The following is a 23,584-nucleotide window of genomic DNA, read 5'->3' on the forward strand; positions in this document are numbered from 1 at the left end:
ATTCAATGAGGCTCATTATTTTCCACTTTTTGGAGTACATTTCTATAAGCAACAACCGCAGCTGAAAAAAGCTGCATCCTATAATCCATGAGACATTCATCTGAGCTACCTGTCCCCTCACTGAGCAGCAGACCAAACAGCACAGTATTGATTCCTACAAAGTGAAATCGGGCTTTGTGTCAGCTGAGGTTGGACCAAGTGGCCCCTTTGGATCAGGTTTCCATGAAAGAACTTTGTGCTGAATACATGAGCATTTTGCAGCCTTCTCACAGGTTGTGAGGATTCGGGGTTTTCTAGGGAAATGGGACGAGAAAGAAAAGAACAAGCTGATTCTGAGTTGTTACATGTCATCTGAGACTGAATGGCTGGAGCATGACAGGACTGTGCAGCTGCACACTGGGCTAGAACCAGCTATTTAAGCTCTTGCTTTTCCTCCTTGGGCACCACCTGCTGGCACATAATTAAATTAGCATCACCAACCAGATACTAAACTCTGCAGTCCCTGAGAATATGCCAGATTTTCTCCAGATTAAACAAGGTGGAGGGGAGATTTTCTTAAATCACCTTTTGCATTCCTAAGGTGCACAAAGCATATAAGTATACCAACCAAAGCTTCGTATACTTATAAAATTAAATATATTTTTATATATGCATAAATGTTTATACCTCCTTGCACATCTCTTGCACTGTTCTAACCATGGCAGGGAACTCTAATAAAGGACATTTCTTGATGGAACTTGCTGCTCACAGCAGGGAGGACTAGCTGGGGATGGTATCTTTGGTGGGGCCAGCAGCCTGGGGACAGCAACAAGGCTGTCCCTACTGCTGCCTCTGTTCCCTCAGCATGTGCATGACATGGGCTCCCTGCCAGCATGAGATCAGCTAAAGCACAGACAAAAATGGGACTGAAAGTAGTCAGGATTTCTTGACTCGCTATAGCCCCAGACTAGAAATTCACTCAGCTGAGAAATGCTGCCCTCACTCACCTGTGCATCCCAGGGCAGCAGTTCATGTGCTAGCAGCACAGTAAGCCACAGCACACACCATGCAGTGCTCCTCCTAAGGTATTTCTTACTCAGCTTTTGGCTGGGAACTTTATGGCTGGTTCCAGACATGCTGTTTTGTTTCTCCATATTGAAGGGAAAATGATAACCAGGGCCTGGATTGGGAAGGCTGAGGGGAAATGAGAATTGACATCCAAATTCCTTATTGCTTGCAAGACACATGCACACCACAGGAGGAAACAAGCAAAAAAAAAAAAAAAAAAAAAAAAAAAAAGGAGAGAGAGAGAAAAAAAAAGAAAGAAAGAAAATTAAATTAAAAGCTCTGCTTATAAGAAATTGCACTGAGAGTGAAACCCTCCCAGCTATCATTTTTACTGTAATTTGCTGTTGAAGGCTCACTGGGTCCCTGGTGCTGTGGGATTGCTGCATGTCAGGTGCCTCTGCAACAGAAAGGAAAGTCCTTGGAGGCACATGGAACCATTTACACAGTACCTGCCTTTAATTGACTGCAGAATAGCATGACTTTTATGAACAGGGTTGCTTTTGGGAGCCCTGAGTGCTCAGCCACGTTCACAGTTCATCCACATCACCTGTTTCAGCAGCAATGAATACTGAATTATACTAGTTGTTATTAAAGAATAAGATTCACTCACAAGGTAACTTTGCAAAAATACCATTTCCCAGACCTTCATGAGAAATCAGCGCTTAAGGCCAAGTAAGAATGTTTCCTTATCAGGCCCAGAAAGAGAAATCTGAGCATTTAGAAGTGAACTCTGGAAAGGCCCCTGCACAATGCAGGGCACATGGGACTGCAGTGCAATTTGTGCAGAAGGGATATGGCATGATCTCACATTTGTGAAAGGATCTCCAGGCTGCGCACATCAACACTCGTGTACCATGATGGGGCTTTTTTTTGGCAGCCCAATACATGCTTTCGTCACCCAAATCTGAATCAGATCCTCCAGCTCTTACGGAGACAAAAAGTGAAAATAGAACAGCACAGAAATTGCATTTGTGATGAAAATTGCACCCACATGCAGAGGAGTGTGGGCATCCTGCAGTCACTGTAATTTCCTGTGGGTCTGCCAAAGCCAATTACAGCAGCACAGAAGGAAGCAGCAAGATGCAGTACCTGGCATAGCAGCGATTTCTCCACTTTTCTGTTACTTCAGCACTAATTTAGTGGTAGCATCAGAGGGCAGTGTGGGCATGGGGCTCTGAGCCTCCATAAGCACTTCCTCTCTTTGCCTATAGAGACCTAGTGTGCCTGCAAGGCTGCATCCTGAAAAAATAGCAAGAAGGATTTTAAGCATGGTTGGGCAGCAGTAAGGCTTCCCCCATGTTGGCTCAGTCTGACAATCTGTCCTTATACAAATTTCAGAGAGGGTTTTGCCCTAGTGAAAACAGAGCAAAAGGCTCTCTTTTATATGCTTTTTAAATCCTGTGCAATCAAAAAGCTCTTTGAAGCTCCAGGAGCCCTAAACATTGTCTAGGAACATCTGCTTCTATTTTTCCGCTGTATTTTTTCTTGATTGGAAACAAAACCAATCAAGCCCTGGATAGAGGCAGCACAACGCTGACAGCCTGGGTGCTGGCTGGATTGTAGCACCTGCACAAACCAATATCACCCAACTTCCAATCTCAAGCTCAGCTTTTATTGCCTCTTCCCTCCCTCAAGCTCAGCCTCAGGAAGCCATTCTCTTTGTTCAGTCCCATCTGTGATGAAGCAGAGCTCAATGGATGGCAACAGCAGGCTCAAAACTGCCCCCATTCTGCAGTCCCTAAGCCCAGAGTGAGGGTGATGTTGGCCAGCTCAGGTCACCACAGAGATCAGTCTGAACTTGCCACATTCAAGTGAATTGGAGAGAACTTCTATGGATTTGCCATTTAAAAGCATTTTATGGGAGGAATGCATTTTTCAGTGCAAAAGCAGGAGCTTGGAGAAATTACAAACTGTGAGCATTACTTTATGCTTCTTTCACAGCAGGTCTGAGCCATCTCATCTGGCACCCTATGAGGAAATTATTTTACATTTCATAAGAAAACTGATGGCTAATGGAGCAGCTTCCTTGCTGCTTCTCCCAAGAGGTAATTGCTTAATATGAATGTCCCACAGTCTTCAAAGACAACTAAAATCACTGGGCCTGTGAGTCATCTTCCACATCCGTTCTTTGCAAGTGCCCACAGATGCTGTGGGTGATTTCTAACACCATGGCTGCTTATATATCACAGCTGCAAAGGTAATGCCACTGAGAACAGCTCCAATACAACATACGTGAGCTGGAATCCTGTGGTGCCATACAGGTCAGACATCACTGGGGCATATGGAGCACCTCGCTTCAGGCCAACTCCAAAGCTCCTGGCCCTGAAGGACCACTGAGCCTTCAGTCTCGGTCTCAGCCCTTGTTTCCCATGGAGGCAGGTTTTTTCCAACGGCCAGCACCAGCTTTCAGTAACTGATTTTTGCCACCGCAACCTGTAAAATTCTGTACTTGGCCTGAGCTTGAAAATTAATGTGCTCCCCATTCACTCACCTGGTTCCTTCTCTCCCCGCTAGTTTTGTAAGGACCACTGAACCATCACAGCAGAGTATTTCCACACGAGAGGGGCAGGAGAGAGGATTTGGCTTTCAGAATGCATGCAGTTGATGGGAAAAAATCTGGGTGAGGGACACGCTGGAGAAACAGGAAGGTTATGAGACAGATTCAAAGCCCCCAACACAGACTTTCTAGAAATACTTGGGAAGTCATTTTTAACAGCAAGGCCGAACTAATAACTGATGTTGACAGCGGCTTACAGCGCAGCACGAGCCACATCTAGTGGCAATAGGAAAGTAATGCTTCTCTTCGGAGGAGCAGGACTGCTGCCTAGTGAAAGACCAACCCCGGGAGAGCTTCCTGCTATGCTGCTCAAATCTGGAGCCTACACTGCAGGTGTAATGCCTTCAGGAAAAAAAAGCTGCTCCCACTAAAGGCCACAACCCTCGGCAATTCAGGCCAGGGTTGGTTTGGAAGCTACAATAGCAGCCCTCAGACTACTTCAGCCTCCTTGAAAAAGGCTGCTGCCCCCTGCACCAAGCAGGGCAGCATGGGCAGAAAGGCACCAAATGCAGACCAGTTCAAGACAGTTGCATGCATTAGCCAAGAGCTCAGCACAGAGTAAGGACAGGGGGCACAAGCTGGTCTGCACAGAGCTCTATGAAGTCATCTGCCTCATAGCTGCTTTGTTACAGGAATGAAGAAACGAGAGGTAAGAAGCGTTAGGCTGGCAGATAGAGAGCTGCTTTGGAGGAGCAGTGTCTGCAGAGCAATCAGGCTGGAGGGGGGCCTGCGTTGCCCCCAGGAGCCTCGCTTTACCAAGGGACTCTGCAGCTCCGTAATCTGCTCAGGGCTAAGTAGTCCCTGCTTGCGCATTATTAGGATCCTCAGCATTGCCTCCAGTAAATCTTGACAGCATGCTGACAACTCAATTTGAAAGCCAAGGTATTTCCTTGATGTAGGACTTGTTCTGAACAGGAGACAGAGTACATCAACCCATGGCACGATTCATTACCCTCGGCTCAGAATTTATGGCACATCAGGGATACAGCCGTGAAGTTTTGATTTATACAGGCTAATCAAGGAAAAAGCTATTAACCAGGGGGCAATGGATTATTAAATAAAATGACAGGAGGAACAAGATGTCAAGACACCCAGTTCTGACTCTTGGAACATGTAATTACTCTTCCTATCTATATCAAGTCTTCACTATAGAACTTAAAGCCACCCCTCCAGCACAGATAACCACGCAGTTTTAAGTATATTGAGGACCTGATCTAGCCCTCACTTCAGCACTTAAAGCATGGTAAAATACTTGCCGGTCTAAATAGCTTCACCCATGGGCTTTCTCAAGAGTTTTCAATAATAATAAGCTCAAAGATGAGGGCCTGGGTGTGACACACTGCAAGAGCTTTACTCCTCCTGCTCTAGCCCTAAAGCTCTTCGCTATTCCACTTTCATGGTGGGGAAGACACAGCTCTTCCTCTAGCATGCTCTCCTCCCTTTTAAAGGACTGTCACTCCTCGCCAAGGCAGTATTTACCTTTGATTCCTGAATGATTGGGATCAACTGAGGACAGGAGGAATCTGTGATCCATCACAGATAAAGCTGAACCCAGTTGCCAGCAATTTCTGCTCCCCACCAAAATCTTTCTGGGCAGGATGCTATTTGATGGTACAGAGCAATGAAACAAGATGGAAATCAATAAGTGAACTCTCTTTTATCTTATTGTTCCCTTCAGATCAAGGGGGTAGCAAAGCTTTCCTTCTTGCAGTGTTCATTTCTCAGGATGAAGGAGATGAGTGCTGCTCTGTATTGATCTTCTTCTTTGCACAGTAAGCTGATCTTGAGCCTTTCCTGAGTACTTTTTGGTTCAAAGACAGCCCATGTATTTTACAGGATGCTAACAAGTAAGTCTGGAGTTGGAATTCTGGGTTGTGTTTTAGTTGCTTATACAGGGCAACTCTTCATAAGTTGATTTCCTAGTTTTTATGATTGGTCAAACATTTGTGAGCTGTTCTGGAATTACCATGACACGTGAACATGTGATGAGCAGTAGATGAAAGTCAGTTGTCTCAGACTTCCTGCATGGCATCAAAGCACTGAAAAAAGACTCTTATGCATACTTCTATATGTAAACTTTTTCTTTTTTTTAAGTTATCAGCCTGGAATCTCCTTTGGTCTTGATCTCCAAGGTCACCGTGCCCATCTCAAGCAGTTGTGTGGCTGCTGAAGGTCCTGGGAACTGCAGGAGCAGGAGTTGATGTGCTCACTGGTTCCATGCAATGAGAGCACTAACAGATAAGTAAAAGGAATGGGAGAGAAGGGTCAAGAAAAAATCTGCTGATATCACCCCCAGGCAGGTGGAAATAATCTCTGAGTGACAGCTCAGGTTCCTCTTATTTTTGTGGTATCTGTGGCAAAGGAAAATGTTGGTGGCAACTCTGTCAAGTAAGGCTTTCTTTAAAATCAATGAAACTACTTTCCCCTAAAGGGAATTTCTTGGCTGCTGCCACACAGCCAGCATCAAGAGAGAAAGGAGCCATCAAGTTTAGATGTCAGTAGTGTCAGTTTAATGCTAGAGGGAGTGACTTGCCTGCCTGTCAGTCCTGAATGGGTTTTCCTTTTTCTCATGCTCTGCTGTAACAGAAATGAGAGGGGCCATTGCTTCTGCATCTCTTTACTTTGCAAAATCTCTTACCAATGGCTGACCGGAACACCTTGCTGTTCTGATACCGCCTTCTTACCTACCATCATCTTTCTCAGGCCTGCAATGAGATTTGGGTGATTTCTTATTAGCAAAGTGAGGTAAGTCTGGGGACAGCCTGTTTCCCCTTGCAGGAACACCAGGCTACTTGTACAGTCTGTGCTGTAATAGTCTCAAGTGCTGTCATAATCCTGGAGCTCCATTAAACTGACCATAACAATATGTCTGCAAAGGAGCTGGGTTCCCTTTATAGCCAGTGCTGTACACAGAGAAACTAGCCAGATCTTTGTGCATATTATTTATGATAGAAATCAGTGACGACCCCTTTGTACTCCTGCTTGGGAATTTGTGTCATTTACAGCACTGTCTCTTTCTATTCTCCAGGTGGGGTGAACTGAGGCAAGGGCCCTCCTGTCTGCAGGAACCAAGTCCAAGCCTCCCACACAAAGTCCCTATGCCTCCTTGGTTTAAGAAGTTAATTATTTCATTTGCCTCAGTGGTTTTATGAAGGGGGAAGCAGTCACATTTCCCAGGCATTTGTACACAAGATGTTTTGTAGGATGAGAATTCCATGTTGAGTTTAAGCATACTTAGTTGCTGGCTCCAGCACAGATAAACAGACAGTGGATTTCTCCAGGGAAAGATCTCCTTCCCTTCTGACCATTTGCAGAAGAGCAGAGGGCTCTGCTCTCCAGCAGTCTCTCCCTTTGCTTTGTTCCTACTGCTCCTTGGCAGGAATGGCTCAGCTCTTACCCTGGCATAACCAAATTCTCTTTAACCTATGCCAGTGGGCAGTTTTAATTTTCAAATGGCCTTCTCAGTCTGAGAGGGCTGATTAGGTGTGCTGAGGATTACAGCTTGGCTGTCTGAGCTGCAAGAGAAGTCTGAGGTACAAGCTCTCCAGTGGACTGTGAATAATTTAAGTGAGCTGAAAATGAAAAGCAAATGCTCTGAAAATGGTTGAAGAGCATTGATACTGTTAGCCTGAGGATGTCCAGACCCCTTTACAGCACTGTGAAATTGTCAATTTGAAGAAATAAGATACCTTTATACTTTCAGCATCAAAAGCAATGTAATGGCTCTTCTTTGCTGTCAGTGGGTTAAAGGCTTTCTCCAAACTACAGTGTTTTCTGTGGAAAATGTATCTAATGAGCCCGGCATGGTGCTGTCTGTCACAGCTCATTCAATATCTGCAATAAAATAGAGCTGCCTGAACAGTCCCTAATGCAATCTTTTTCTAGTTGAAAACGCTGTTACAGCACATTGGAAGTGTAAGTGGAGGAATGGGAGGAATTTAAGGCAGCTTCATTTGGAAAGGCAGAAGAGTTTTTGTTGGTCAAAAGGGAATTTCTCTTTTTTTTTTTTTTTTTTTTTTTTGTTGATGTTTCATAATTACTTCGGAAAGCATAATTTTTATTATGAATGGTAATTCATTAACAGTCAGAAGCTTAAGAAGGCACTTTATTAATTCAGAGCATTTAACACTCCAGTGACTTCCATGGTGTTTTCCAGTTTCCTATTCAGCAAGCTGGCCAGAACAGGGAGTCCCTTTCCCATTGCAGGGCTTGAGGATCACTTGTTATCTCTTGTTACCGGCTGATTTTGCAGAAACTGTCACCTAAATGGCTTAATACTGCTTATGTATCCAAGGTGTGCTGATATCAGAGTAGAAATGTCTGTTTTACTGGGCCTTTGGATGTCAAAGATGGAAACCAAAGGCATCAGTTAGGCTTCCTGCAAGAGCTGTTATTAATCCGGCTCAGTTCCAAGATCATATAAGCCTCACTGATTTTTCTGTTCTAATGCAAGCCGGAAAATAAGATGGCATCGTATGGCCTTCAGGCTGTCTTCTATTTGTATATGTCTCAGGAGATGAATAACTTATGATAATGTAATTATAGAAGAGGACAAACGGTTGCACTGTATCATTTATCTGCCCAACGAAGCCGCAGTCTGTCATCAGGACACTAGATGGTAGTGTCAGCTCAGAAACACCTGGCTCTGCGGTGGCAGTGAATCGTGGCTCTCTTGCAGCGGAGTTTTGCTCCCTCCAGCACTCGAGGTGAGGGGAAGGAGCAGTGCTGCGGAAATCCTGTTCACAGCCCAACTCTCTGCAGTCAGGTGCTGAAGCTGGTAGCAAACTGCCGGCTGCTGCACAAAAAAAGGGAATCTCAAGTCTGACAGTTCTTGCAGTTCACTATTCCTGCAAGTGCTGGTGTGAGAACTGTGTTTCTGATGGCATGAGCACAAAATCTGACGCAAAAAAGCAGTCTAGTTCTGAGGGATGTTGATTACTGGCATCAGTGGGATGTAGAAGACATAACAGTCCTTGTTTACCCTCTGTTTGGAGCAGATGCATGGGCAAGTATTACCTAACAAGATGAAAGTGCCCTGACCTACTTGTTGTGTGAAGTTCTCCTGTTGAAATGAACAAAATGTGACCACAAAGCCATGGTAATTTCATCCTACGTGATTACTGTGGTATAGTCTACTTTATGGAACTCACTGGGTGCTCACTGTATTGCTTCCACTGTTGTTAGGACTCTAAAATGCTTTAAGGTGAAGCCTCTACTTTAAAGGAGGCAGGCCAGAAACCTGAACCTGAAATCTTCTGTAACCAAGCCCCAACACTGCAAGGCATTTCCTTTCACCTGCTTTTCCCCTGAAAAGACTTTTTGGTTTTTTTTAAGACTTATTACTGCAGGTATAGTTACATAAAATGAAATGCACATATGCCATAAAAATTCATGAGCACAAGAACTTAGCAGTGGTGAAGCAGAAGAGCCGCACTGGGCTGCATTCCCCACTGACCAATATTCAGACTACTTCAGATGTGCTGGTTAGAGAGGGAGCTTCTTCCAGCTTTCCCTGAATCAAAGAAAAGATTTCCTTTGACAGTGACATTAAGGAAAACTCAAAGATATGTTCCTGCTTGCTTTGTTCAATATATGTTTAGATGTGAGCTTAATAAAAAAAATGTGTAAGGGGCTTGAAATCAACTTTTTAAAATTATGAGATATCATAGATTGACTGAAAAATGAACCTAATTTTCACTCTGAGGGACTGGGAATAGAATGCAAAGAGAAATCAGGCATACATTACTTGTAACTTCACCATTTCACAGTTTCAACAAATTGCAAACTAGTATTGATTTCTATACGTAAGCTGAGAACAAACAAGAATTACAAAACTTTTAAGCAGCCTGAAAAGCCAATATCAACCAACCTAAAATGGCAGTTAGGAGAGCGATGCTTAGCTGATGAAAATAAATAGCAGTAAAATAGTTTCTCACTTGTAATTTTTATCTAATATTGTATCAGGTCTGTAATCCCTTGCAAGTGTCATCTAATGCATCATTGGCAACTGGAGAAATGGGCAGAATGCATAAAGAGGAGCCTGGTTGTGAAATAGCTAACTATATCCAGCCTTCCTGAAAGGCTTCAGTTGGATATGATATTCTATCCCATCCATAAAGTAAGCCTTATTCTTGACCTGAAGTAAAAGTAACTCTTCAGGAGAGGCCCCAGTTTCACAACGCCCGTCTGTTCTCAAACCTGTAACTGCAGCCATGAAATCCTGTGGCTGTGCTACAGTGTTTCTAACAGGGCCGGCTATGGGGTTGCAGATGGAGATTAGAATCAGATTTTAATATTTTGCCATCTCTAGGCAACTGAAGTAGAAGAAGCAATGGACAAAGAATGAGTGAGACTTGTCAGGCTGCTCATGAAGAGAACCTTCTGACAGGAATCAGAACACAGCATGGATCCAGGGGGTCTTGGGATACTGTGAAATGAAAAGCCACACCTAAAAACCCCATCTATAACAGAGTGGGGGATTGGTTCCTCTGGAGATACTTTCTTTCTGTTGCCCTACTCAAAACATCACTTCCCTAGCATATAACAATCACTCTTAGCAGCTAAGGGAAGAAGAACAAGAAATTCTTTCTTATTAACACAGGCCAATTATCATTTTGCATTTAAACCTTCCCTGCCTATGTTTCAGTCTCTCCTGTTTTAGAGCAGGCTTACCCAGGGGGTGAACATCTGCAGAGCACAGCACATAGGATCGGTCCCTTCAAACATGCAGCTGCAAGGCCTGCTTCCTGCAATAACCCTGGTACAGAAGAAAAGAGCCCGTGGAGCAGGTTCTAGGTCTCTGAATGCATCTGCCAACAGAAATCACTGTTCCTTGTACTGGTTTTGTATGGATGTGAGCTCTTGCTAAATACGGGAGGTGGTTGCTCACATTGGGATGGATACTGGTGCTTCAAGTTCAGCACACTCCGCCAGACTGGAGCTCAAACCTTTATCAACGTTTGGCTGATTAGAAGCAAATATAGCTCCCTCCCTTAGGTTAGAAATATTATTGCCTGACTGCTATCTCAGTTTGAAATTAAATTAAGCTGAGAAGCAGGTGTTGCATATGACCAGACAAAGAAAAAGTTCAGTAAGCCTCTATCTATATTTTCAAATCAAGATGAACTTTGATAAACTTAGTTATTAAAAAAACAAGCAACATTTTTCTTCCTCGTCTGACTTGCAAATGAAGCTAAACTCACATTATCAAATCTGATTGGAATTTACTTTCAGCTGAAGAGTTTACCACAGATTTAAAAGTCTAAAGCCAAGATCATAATTGCACATTGTGGACTGCCCCTGCTGCAAAAGTTTTGCTGATTTGAGAGCAAAAATCTACTTAGTGAAAGGGTTTTTCTGGGCTTCTTTTTTTTAATTATTTTTGCTCTAACTGAATAGTTGGAAATGCAGTAATTGATGTTTCTCATTCAAATGCAGAAAGAATTCTGATACCGACCCCTCCTCCCTCCCTTTGAAATGCTATTTACCTACATCAGAGTCTAATAAGGTTAATGTGCTAGATGTTCCCCCAGTGTAAATTGTATCAGTGGGAAGAATGCTACTTGAATAGAGTCCTCCAGCTCTATTCATTTGCTTTCAATGTGTCAAATTAATTTTGCCACATGGGTAATAAAAGCTGTGCTTCTGTGTATTTCTGTAAACATTGTACGATTTAGAAAGTGTTTATGATTTCTTTTAACAATGAAACTTAAACTGCGCGCAGCCCAATATCAGCAAGTAATTTCAGGAGCGACTGAGGCATGTAATTGAGTTTGTCAGTGTAATTGTATTTTGGAATAGATAGGGGTATGGTTTTTTTAGTTGTTAGTGAGTCTCATATTTAGTGCGCTGATTAATTCTATTAGAGAAGTTAATTAGACTGAGAAGGTGGGGGTGAGAATGGCTACAAATCACTCTCAAGCACTGCATTTAACTTGGAGTTGATTATTCTGTGTACAGAGAAATGATGCTTCTCCCCGTTTCAGACTCACGAGTGTGATTAGAGTTCATCAGGGCAGCCCCATGCCTGCCAACAAGGACGAAGGAGGAGTGTGGATACAATTCTTTCTCCTTTCAAGTGTGAACTTCCAAATTGAGGCACTGCAGGGTACAGAGCTGACCTGACTTGAAAACAACAAGCTTCCGTGTTTGCCCCAAAATAATCAAAATAATTACGATATCTATTTCTGGCACAGCCTCTCCATATTGGTTCCTGTAAGAAATAAAAGGCACGAGGAATAAGTAGGTACCACTTAAGGGCACTCTGGCTTTGCAGTCTTAAGGGAAACTTGGGCTCAAGTCTTTGCATGAGCAATACAGGTTTTCCAAGATACTTGGATGCTGGAGGTCTGGCAGCTGTAGCACCTACCCTTAAGGTAACAGATAGGAACCATTTCTGGAGTGCATCCGTAGCTTTGGGATGACAAATGGAGGAAGGACAGATGTTAATTCTCCTTGGTTACTGCACGTAAAGTGCACCCTTAGGAGAAGCAGAGTGTGGTAGCTCAACCACAGAGGAGCTGATGTGGCTTTTCTGCACCTGGGCTAACACCAACCCAATGAGATGAACTGCAGGTAGGCTGAGTTGAGCCCCTCTACAATTCTTCATCCCCACAGTGTGCCCCAAAGCACTTCTGGGTATGAAATGAGAGGGAAGCTGGGATTAGAGAATTGAAAGAACCTCCTATAAAGCAAAAATATGTGAAATAAATCTTTAAAGAACAGATTTTAAGAAGCTGTGTGTAAATTGAGTCACCTGAAATATTTCCAACTAGACAAACACAAGATGCTCTCAGAAGAGCACTAAAACATGCCTTTGAGACATCATCCGAGCTGGACAGAAGTCAGGCTCCCTCTATAAAACAGACATACATATTGGAAGCTCATGTTATTTTTTGGAAAAAAACATTCTGGGTAGATGTGAGGGCAGGATAGCATCAAATGAAGCAATGGCCAGGACTACACAAAACCCAGGTCAACGGTCTGCACATTTTCAAGAAACTCAGATATCATGTCAGGGAATGGCTCACAGCCTGCTTGCTCAAGCCATTATGAGACTGTCAGTGCAACTGTTATCTTCAGACTTTTTCCCCATATAGATTATCCAGCCATGGTCAGTACGGGGTATATTTTAATAAGATTCAGAGTGGTAACATCTGGCAAATTCACATGTCATGTGCTTCTCCTTCCCCATGTACAAACAGCCTGTGTTCCCAAGCTTTTGTGTTTCCCTTAGATAATGGTTTCTCTGCAGCAAAATACAAACGATAAGTTATCTGCCAGGAATGGCAGTGCATCTCCTGATGGCATGATATGAAGAAATGATCAGAAACTTTCACCGTTGGGAAACTTTAAATCGGAAGGTGGCTGTGATAACCTTATTGAAAGGAGAAGAGCTGGCAAGGTTCCCTTGCTGCACAACAGAAGGAAAAGGAAAAGGGCCTTGGAAATTCACAGCAGGGTGAACAAGAACTTCTTGTCATCAGTCTCCTTCCTTTGTTCCTGGGAAGGACCGTTTGACTGCATCTCACCAAAGGGTTGGTCAAAAAAAATACAAAAGATGTAATCTAAAGGCTAAAGAATCTTAGTGAAGAATTAAAGTTGTGTGGAGGGAGAAGTCAGTGGGAGCATCATGCAGAAGAACAGCAGGGTGGCTGCCCAGGGATGTCGTGGCCTTGTAGAATAAAATGACAATTTTTTTCAATGGAACATCATGTCCTGACTGCTGGGCAAAAGCTCAGTTGTTGGGCTCAATGCCTGTTGCAGCAATAGTCCAGGGCTACGTGCGCCTGCAGAAATGCCTCTAAGGATATTGCCCAAGAAGTCAACAAGAAGTCTCTGCAGTCAACAAGATTTATTAACCTGAAAATGTTTAGGCACTACTGAGACTCTCAACATCCTGTTTTATCTCCTTTTAATATCGCTGTTGTGTAGTTGGGATTTCTGATGTGTAGAAACTTGTGGTGCATGGACGGTTCACAGCCGTCCTCTGTGTGTGGTACTGTGGTTTCTTTGTCCTTTTCTGAGTGGCCAAAACAGACTAAGAGAGACTTTTCCTTGAATTACGAGATACTAAGAATGAATTATACCAAGTACACAGCACCAAGAATACAGCACAAGTTTTTTAAAGCAAATGTCATTATTTTTACAGTTTGCATTTAAAAAATAGCTCCAGTTTACACGCTGAAATTCAGCCGTTCAAATAAACCCTTAAGCTCCCTTCTTCAGCAGCATCTCCCCATAGGTGCATCATTTCAGCTGTGGTGTCTGTTCTATATGTCATTTTGAGCACTTCCCATCAGCCATGCACCGTGGGAGCCAGAGAATGAATTTAGCTGATAAAACCTCAGAGCTGAGCAAACAGCTGGCCATGAACTAATTTTCTAAAATATTGCTCCTTGTCTGTACAGAAATGATTGCAATTTATTTCTGCCAGCAGGCTGATGAAGTTGAGTAGAGGTGAGGGTCACCCTTGTGCTGGAGCCACACACCTCTCCTTGGGCAGTGCTGGGTGGTAGTTTTGGGATACTGGATGTGCTGGTACCAGGAAGGGAGCAGGCAGCCTTGTTCTTCACTGGGAAGCCGGGCAGGATCAAAAACCAACATGAAATTCAAGGAAATTCAATTAGCCATTCTTTATGAAAGCTCAGCGAAACTGCCCAACAGGAAGCTGGGTCTCTACCAGGTGGGCTTTGTCTCCTGTTGGTCCATACAGGCAGGAAATGGAGGGACAGAGGGTCTAGGAATAATGTTGTGCCCAGTCCTTCTCCTAAGAGAGCACAGCTCACCCTGAGTTTAATTCATCCTACCTGCAGCATCTGGCGGAGACCAGGTCTGTTAATCCTCTACAACAAAGGAAGGCACTAGATCACCAGAGGAATGACTCAAGCAATTTGGTTGCTGAAGAATGCTGGTGTCCTTGTTTCCAGCCACTACCGAGGAATGTCAGAGAGGTTCATCTGAGACAGTTTGGCACTGCACAACTCTCGGGGCAGTTTAGGGCCATCCTGTGCAAACTTTTTCTTAACTCTGCTTCCTGAGTCATCTAAGTAATTGCATCAGCCCACAAAACGAGCTGAGAACAGATGTGAATGATTTTTGTTGTCAAATCTTTGGACAATAATGACAAATGCAAGCATAATTGAGATTTTCCTCCATTTCTCTTATGTGCTAAATGGAAATATTAAACTAATTCAGCTATACTGTAAGGAAAACTACAAAGTATCTGGAAGATGCTCTCGCTTGGAAAAGGTCACTACATTGCCACTGGATTGTTACTTCACTTACTTAACCCAGCAGTTAAAAAGGACATTTTGTGTCTTTCCCAGCCCACTCATTGTCCAGGCAGCCAATAAGGCGGAATAAATGAGGATCATCAGAAAGCTGTACAATTTAAGTCTTTCTATCATTATGCAAAAATCTACAACTTCATTAATCACTTTTATCTTAATGAATTTGGGGACTAACATTTCTGCTGCTAAGTACTCACAGAAGTTATTAAATCTCTGCCTGTCTGGTTCCCCCATCTGTTTCCATAAAAATGTTCTGCAATTACTATTTCAGCAAAATTTCTAAAACCAGCCAGATTTCTTAAGAAGAGATTAAGAACTCTACTGTAAGTGTAAAGGGAAGCTTAAGGTATGCAAGGAGCAAAAAAAAAAAGAGATTCTAAAATACACATTAAAACAGCCTTCCCTGAAAGTTGCAAGAGGATCAAGGCAGTAAAAGGGAGACTGATAAAATGGGGAGACGATGGAAAAAATGCTGCCCATTCAGGTCCAGCTGTCTGTGGCTGGTGAGATGTTAGCATAATATTGAATTCATTTTCATTTTTCTGAAGGAAACAGATCCAGAAGCCCGTGCAACAGACAAGGAAGTGAGCTGATGTCTGTAGTACCACGATTGAGCATGGAGAGGGGCTATGGGGCACTGGTGTGGCAGCTGGAGGCAAGAACCAGTTCTGGGGTATGCACTGGGCATGCTTCCTTGTACCTGGACACTTGATCTTAGGTTGCCTCTGAGATTTTACTGCACTGAATCTGAATTAACAGAACCCCTATGTCATTCTGTAGTTCCTGTAGAGCACTGCAGCCCCTCGGGTATCATTATGTGGGCACATCTTTGAACTCCCCCTCCAGATGGCCTTCCTGGCCCAATTATGTACCTGCTTGGTATCAAATTAGAGGGATCTATGAGTCCTTATTTTTACTAAATGCCAGGATATTTTTTTGCAGCAGATAAATTTCCATCTGCTTTCCACAACGGTGGGATAGGCCCAGTTCCTCAGGAAGGAAGATTGCAGGGTGTTGTCTGAACTGAAGCAAATCCAACGGTCCAAAAGGGGGCTGACTGGAAGAGATCAGCTTGGCCGCGCCTGAATTGCCCAGGAGAAGGATAATGAACAGAACGAGGAGAGCAATTGCTTTAATAAATAAACTGGAACACGTGTGTGACTGATATCTCCAGGGGCTGATATATGCCAAAAAGTCTGTTTTTAACATCTGGTCTTCAGCAGCCTTAATATGTTCTGACCAAATCGATAAATCTTTTGCTGCTAGTGTCAGACTTCCTACAGCAGCTAGAAACAGAGGAGGAAGTACAGAGAAAAGAATACATACACATATATACATGCCTTTTCATACAGAAATACCCACCAGTGGAAGGATTAATAGTGTGAAACTGATTCAAAGTAGTGCTTAAATAGCCCATAAAGAGGACATATCAGTGCCTTATACTCATTCCCTATGATCTGTTTTACTTAGTATAAGCCGTGGTGTCAGCAACTCATATTCAACTCAGGGCACCCATAGTTGCAGTACGTTCTTTATCACGCTGTGATTGCACAGCTTTTCATCTCTTACCAAAGCTTTTACACGCTGCAAAGGTTGAGGGAAGCAGGTCAGGTGCTGTAGGCATAATGGTCATTTTTAAAAGCACTTTCACCAGCATGCAACCACATGACCAGAGAAAGTGAGGAGTAAGGATAAAAATGGAGATAAAAAAGGGTCTGTGCAAGTGGAGGCTTCTGGGCTGCAGTGTTTAACTAAGGACAGAATGCAAAAGGGGAGAGGAATAAAAGAAATCCTAGAGGCAGGAAGAAAGTGTGTGAAATCATTCAGTGCTTGAAAGTCATGTGGGTGAACCGACTGAAAAATTTGAACTTATGTGCCATAACAGGAAGCAGGACCTACAACAGCAGGGTATGTAACGTCTGCTGTCCAGTGCAGACATGCATTCCCTATACTCAGCCCATCATTTCTGTTTGCAGTAGAGATGCTACGCAGTATCCATGGTATTTTCTCTCAAGGAAGAAAGGATTTGAGAGAACAGGTTTCTTTCTCCATTCAACTTACTCCACAAGCTCAGGGGGAGTCCACTGAAGGACTTTTGCACAAAGATTAATGTTTGGCCTGCAGCATTAAGCAGAACTTGTTCATTTAAGAAAGGATGGCGGTTTGGAAGAACAGGAGGTTGTGGCCTCTCTGTTGCAGCAGCAGAACTTCAGACAGGTGATAAATAAAAGAGACTGTCACTGAGAGGATTTGAAAGCTTTGCAATGAACAATGTGAAAAAATTCTTGCTATGACCCCAAGCACCTTTATATCAAGAGACCTCCTGGACACGTGGTGATGAGGTCTCGTTTTAAGTGCTGCCATCAATGGATTATATAGAGATAGCTCTAAAATTATGATTCATTTACTTTTTTTTTTTTCCCCCTGAATATCACTCTGAAGTACCTAATTTAATGACAGACATGGACTTGGAAACCAAAGAACTTTCAGCTTTTATGTTTATTTAGTCATTTAGCCAGAAACTCAGCTGGAAACAGTAGGTTTCAGATCATTATTACTTCTATCTGAACAGCAGGGTTCCTTCAGAAAGCCAGGCACTCTGCTGGGTGTCATTCTAATAACTGCTCAGTCCAGTCTTCCCTGCATTGTAGCTGATACAAGTAACTGTGGCTCCTGTTCTCAAAAGAATCAGAACCAAAGTTTTCAAGAAGTGACTCCTAGAATAGCAAACTGCCTCAGGGTGACACGAAAACCCATCCTAGAATTCATGTGTTGGAAGAAAGATGGTCAAGCAGCCGTAACATAGACAAGAGTGCTACTACAGTCAAAGAAATCCACTGGTCCTGCTATGAAACCAGGAGGTGATTCCATTTCTACACACAGTGTGTGTAATGCTTTCTAGCATTCACCCCTTTTCCTTCTCCTGGAATTGTATTTCCCATAATTTCAAGCATGGCTTCCAGCTGGGTGAGGACTATATGAAGACTTTGTGTCAGAACCCTCCTGGAGGCTTTCAAAGCCAATGTGAATTTAAGTGCTCTTTGTGGAGAGGGGATCTCATAAACACACATGCAGAACATAGAAACATTTCCGATGGGATAGGAGCAAAGACCAGCATCTTCCCTGCAGGGAATGCTAACACAGCTCCCAGGAAGGGGCTCTAGCAAAGCCATGCGGCAGAGATGAACCCCAGAACAGAGGCTTCATTTGTTTCCCTGCACACTGCTCAGATCTGTTATTTGCAGAACAGCTCCACGGAAAGCATGAGGATGCCGTCAGCGGTTGCAACCCCAACGCTACAGAAGGGCACAGCACTACCAGCTGCACCGTCGCTTCCCGCCGTGCGCATGCGCAGCATTCAGGTGCCTGCGCAGTGGCGACACACGCCCACCTGACCACGGCCCGGGGGCAACAAGATGGCCGCGCCCATGTGTGCTTAGAGGTCGGCTGGGCAGAGGGTTCAGTTCCGTCCTGTCCCTGGTGGAGATAGACTCTCCGTGCCACGCCGCGTTGCTACGTCTTGCTGCCGTCCGTGCATGGAGCCGCGAGAGTCCTGGGCGGCCTTGGCGGTGAGTGCCTGGGCCGGGGCCTGTCTGTTGTCATGGTGACGCCTCTGCAGTGTCTCTAGGCCGCTGCAGGCCGCGCGTAGGGCCTGATTTCACCCTGTGTTGCTGGAGTTTGCTTTAATGGCGATGCTCAGCTCCTCATAAGGGTGGTTTTTGTTTGTTTGTTTGTTTTGTTTTTTTACGCTGTTCTACTCTTCTCAGCACTAGTGTTGCTAAGAGGCAGGGAAGAAGGTGCAATTTGCTTGTTTTGTTTACTAAAGTCACTGCTGTTTTGCTGATAGGTCTTGTCATCCTGCCACAGGTGCTCTGTGATCTGCTTCTTGGATTTAAGTTTTGCCATACAGAAGTTGGGGATCTGAAGAAGCAATCACTTTTGATTCATGGTTTAGCAGGTGGCTTGGTGAAGTCAGATTAAATCTGATCAATGGTGTTTTGAGCAGATGAGGATTTTGATGAAAAAGAGTGAAGAAAAATCAATGCATGCAAAATAGCTAAGTAGATTAGAAGAGTAATTAACTTATTGATTAGAACTCCAGTGGTAGATACTTCTCGGAGTCCTTTGTTGGCACTGAAGTAAAATAGAGTCCAAAATGATTTGTTTTCAGGTAGAATTAGAAATCTATGCTTGTTTCTTGTGTGCTACACTACTTCAGCAAACTATGCTGTTCCGAATCACAATGAATAAATAACACTTACTAGAAGTGTGGTTTATTGCTTTTTAAAAATTATTTTAATTGAGTTCTTCAATTTATTCAAGTCCCTTCCTCCTGTTTTTGGAAAGTAATTCTTTACCAATCAGTCACAGTCTGTGGAATCTCTTTTATAAATAAAGTCAACTAGAGACTCAAGCTCTAAGAAAGATTGAGCTTTATTTGAAATTGCTTTTACAGTTTGGTATTAAGAATTGCTTTGGGAAATAACATCTTTCCTTATGATTGTGAAAACATGTTTTTTCTTTTTCTGTATGCTTTTGTCAACAGAAGAAAATAGTTTTACTTTATGCTTTGTTCAGCAAAGGAAATTGAGCAGGAATGCCATAAATGAAGAAATTGGCTAGGAAATGTGAAGGTGAAGCAGAATTGCTTCTGTTTTCCATGATCTTATCACATGGCTTCCTAGAGGCATTGGTCATTTTGTTCTGTGGCAATTTGATAACTGGCACTTACTGTCTTGATTTTGTGTGTTGTAAATAAGTGGTGCACTGGTTGCTTGTGCTTTTCAGCATAATGAGATTATTTCAAAATTACCACAAAGTGGTCAAATGCTGTGACTTTTCTTCCTCTTGTTATAGCTAGTGATCTGACAGGCTCTGGGTAAGACTATCGGTTTATAATTTGACCTCAGAAACTATACTCAATAGCATCTTGGCTTTGGTGTGCTTCAGTTGCTTAGGTAAGCTCTGTAACTTAACTCCTGTGAACATTAATGTACTTTACTCTCTGATTTTTATCATGAAGGCTGGTGGAATTGCTGGCGTCTTTGTCGACTTGATCCTTTTTCCTCTGGATACCGTAAAAACCAGACTGCAAAGTCCCCAAGGATTTAGGAAAGCTGGTGGCTTTCGTGGCATCTATGCTGGCGTTCCCTCCACTGCTATAGGATCCTTTCCAAATGGTAAATTTTGTTTGGATTATGCTTTGTCTTCCTCAGAGTGGGTACTTGCATCGAGTAGGACACTCATGTCTGTGGCTTCCTCTCCTGCAGATGACTGTTTGGATTCTGTGAGACAACATCCAGCTGTGAAGAGCAGACTTGAGAGTTGTATGACATTGAGAAACTCTCTGAGCGTGCCTAGCAGGAAGGCTGCTGCACACTCACTCTGTTATGCTTCTGACTTTAGTGCTGTATTTCAGCATGGAACTTGCCCAAACAGGAATGCTTGCAAAGATGCAATTCATATTTGAGGGTTTCATTGTAGTTTAATTAATCCACTTTGGCTTCACACTGTAGTTAACTTTTCTGGAAGCTTTGACTTGAATAGTTCCCTGTCGGTGACTCTTGACAGGGAGTGAGTGGGATCTGGAGTCTGTAGCTGGATTTGAAGTAGCTTGCTTGTGTCATGGGCAGTATACATCTCTCATGTGGGTTCGGTTTGGTCCTTTCCTCATGTGTGTTTTCTATTGTGTTAAGTATCTGCATCAGTCCTACTATTATAAACCTCAGTGTGGTGAGAGTATTACATATTGACTGATTAGTATACCCCAGTGCTGTAGGCATATCTTAAATGAGCTCTGAAGTTTGCATGTGGGCAAGTAGTACATAACTGCTTGTGCTAAATGTTGCTGGTGCTTTCCTGCAAGTCTCTTACTCTTTGGAAGTGTTCCTGGATTTGTCTTATGTGCTGCTTCCTACTTAATCAGGGTATTTTGAGGTGCCAGGACATGAGCTGTGCTTGCCCTGCACAATTTTGTCATGACAGCATGGAAAATGCATCAGAATTCATCTGAATAAATCATGAAGTGCTTGAGCACTGGAGGCCTTTACACTAAATGTCTCAGGGATGCTATGCATATCATGTTTTTTTTTCTCCCTAAGAAACAGCTCAATATCACTTAAAATCAGAAGGTACCAGGAATTCTTTTGAAACTGAAACTTTAAAAAAAAGTAAATGTTTGTCCCTGCAGAGAAAAAGCATCTAAAATTCATAATGCCTTTGTCCATTTTGTCTTTGTAGTGAAGGAAGAAAAACCACCAAGTTATGCTGTTAATAGCAAATGTTAGGAGAACTTTGCTGACAAATCCCTTTACACCTTCAGATGTTTGATGTCCTTCCTAAGATGATATAAAAAATTCAGTTCTTTATCTTGTCTGCTCTGTTATCTTCTTTTGAGGTGATAAGCATCTTCTGATTAGCAGAAGGCAATTCACATAGTCCTTCTTCACAATTAAAATCTGTTCCCCCGCAAGACATGTCAGTTTTTTCAGGATTTACATCTTCAAAATCTGAACTGTGGTTTTATCTTTCCAGCATATGACTGAAAACCAAAATTGTCTTTAGGAGGAGTAACCCTTAGGGTACAAGTACCTTTGTAGTTGACTGTTGCTGTGAATAAACACTGTTTATGTTCCTATGCTTGGTTTAGTTTTCTGTGTTTCCTGTCCACTGGACAGGAATTTTGAGAGTCCTTCAGAAGCTTTGAAGAATTTATTTCTGGAGCTAAGATACAAAATATTAATCTGATCATAGCTCAGAAATAGTTACTGAAAACTGCCACTGAAACTGTTTTGTGAGATAGCAGATGCTTGCATCAAACACTTCGGTGGCTTTTTTGCTTTTTAAAGGTCACCCATCCAATTCAACCAGGACTGAACAATCTCCTTTCTGCCCTTCCCACCTATGTGGGAAAACATGGAAGATACGACCTATCAAAACCTGCTGGACAGTCGTGACTAATTAAAGCATTTTTCCTTATCTTAATTCTAAGTTCTGCCTGAAGCTCTGGCACTTCTTAGATCAGTAGGTGCCTTTGACATCAAAGGGGGTTTGCCAGTCATAACTGGGGGCATAAACTTCTGAAGGAATTTCCCTACAGATTGCTTCTATGTATTGGTACTGTTTTGGGGCAGTAAATACCCTGTTTTCAAAAGTGTTTTTAGAGTAATAGGTGACAAAATCAACCTCTAAATGTTTTTGTGCTAGTTCTGTAATGAAGGAATGCAGGAACACTTAAATGACTTCAAGTATGTTTAAATTTCAGCTGCTGCATTTTTTATCACCTATGAGAATGTGAAATCTGTGCTGCACCATGACTCTACGTCATACTTGACTCCAGTAACACACATGGTGGCTGCCTCCTTTGGGGAAGTGGTAAGAAAGAAGTTCATGTACTGTGCCTGTGTGGGAGGAGTGGAAACCAGCTCTAAAAACTGAGGTTTGGTGCCATGTCTTTTTGGAGTGCTGACATACAGGTGCTTGACAGTTCTTGGAAAAATATTTATTTTTAATGAAATTCTGGCATTTGAAAGAATTCTGACAGAGTATATGTATGGGTTAGTAGACCTACTGGTGAACTTTGCTAAGCCAGTAGATGGAGGAAGTTTGCATTGATCTGAAATATGAATGTACCTTCACACTGTAGTGATTATGCATCAGCATTAACTTTCTAGAAGGCTTTTTTTTGGTTTTACAGCCATTCAGCATCAGTTGATTTTTATTTTTACAACCGTAAGGTGCTACGTAACTTCACTTACCAAATAATACGTACTGCTTTCCTGACAGAGCCTGTCTTAGAGCAAAGTGCCATGTCAGGATGACTGGACAGTCCATAGAGCCACAGAGCTGAAAGCTTAGCTCTGCAAGAGCTGATATGTGACATTCAGTAACAGAAGGAAACTTCCTTTGCAGTCTGCAGCTAGTGTGGAAAGAGAATGCTTCTTAATGTGATTGAAAAGTACCAAAGCTTCCATTCCTGCCTGATCCAGATGCAGGCTTGTCTATTGGTTTATGCTATTCTGTACTGCAGCCTAGGGGCTGCCTTTCCTTTGAGGCCAAATTCACAGACTAGCTTGATTATTGCATTTTTAAAATCTATTTCTGAAGTTTCTGTTCCTTTTTCTGAGCTGTTTCTGCTCCTTCTTGCAGACAAAAAGAGCAGAGTTTCTTTGCATTAGCTGGATCAAATGTTTTCCACCATCAGCAAAACCTTTCTTTCTCTAGATATCCTTCTTGTTTTTAACAGCAGATTTGGAACAGTGCCTTGGCAGTGTTGGGGCTGGGTGTTCAGCTCTAAACAGTCCACTTCTGTCCCTGCCAGCACTGTTCAACTCCCTATTCCTGCTTTTGTGACTCTGGGTGTTTCCTGGCATTATAGTGATGAAATGGGGTGTGAGTTGCTGTGTTCCCACCGGTTTAAGGAAGGACAGCGAGCTCTACAGAATTAATAGCAGCCTGGCAAAGCTGCTTCCCACGAGATGTGGTTCAGCTCTTCTTACTCTCCATGGTTTCAATTTTGATTCCCAAGTAATTTCTATTTTTCTGTGGAAATGATACTGATCAGACTGGATCGGTCTTAGACAGTGAGCTTAATTTAACGTACCAGGCTCATTAAGATAGGTGAATGCAACATACTGCTTTGGTAGTGATTATGAGCAGGAGTAGGTAGATCATCATAGATTGAGGGGTC

General features: G+C 42.9%; 1 protein-coding gene across 1 annotated transcript in view; it reads left to right on the plus strand.

The window, feature by feature from the left end:
* Nucleotides 1-18,431: 18,431 nt before the first annotated feature.
* Nucleotides 18,432-23,584, plus strand: part of SLC25A26 (solute carrier family 25 member 26) — a gene marked incomplete at both ends in the record, with an annotated part of 81,505 nt that continues 76,352 nt past the window's right edge. Inside the window, 3 exons of the mRNA XM_079540255.1 lie at nucleotides 18,432-18,464; nucleotides 19,919-20,075; nucleotides 22,160-22,269. Coding sequence (XP_079396381.1) covers nucleotides 18,432-18,464; nucleotides 19,919-20,075; nucleotides 22,160-22,269 — 300 coding nt within the window. The remainder of the gene's footprint in view (nucleotides 18,465-19,918; nucleotides 20,076-22,159; nucleotides 22,270-23,584) is intronic.

This window comes from Tetrao urogallus, assembly GCF_951394365.1.
Source record: "Tetrao urogallus genome assembly, chromosome: 10".
NCBI lineage: Eukaryota > Metazoa > Chordata > Aves > Galliformes > Phasianidae > Tetrao > Tetrao urogallus.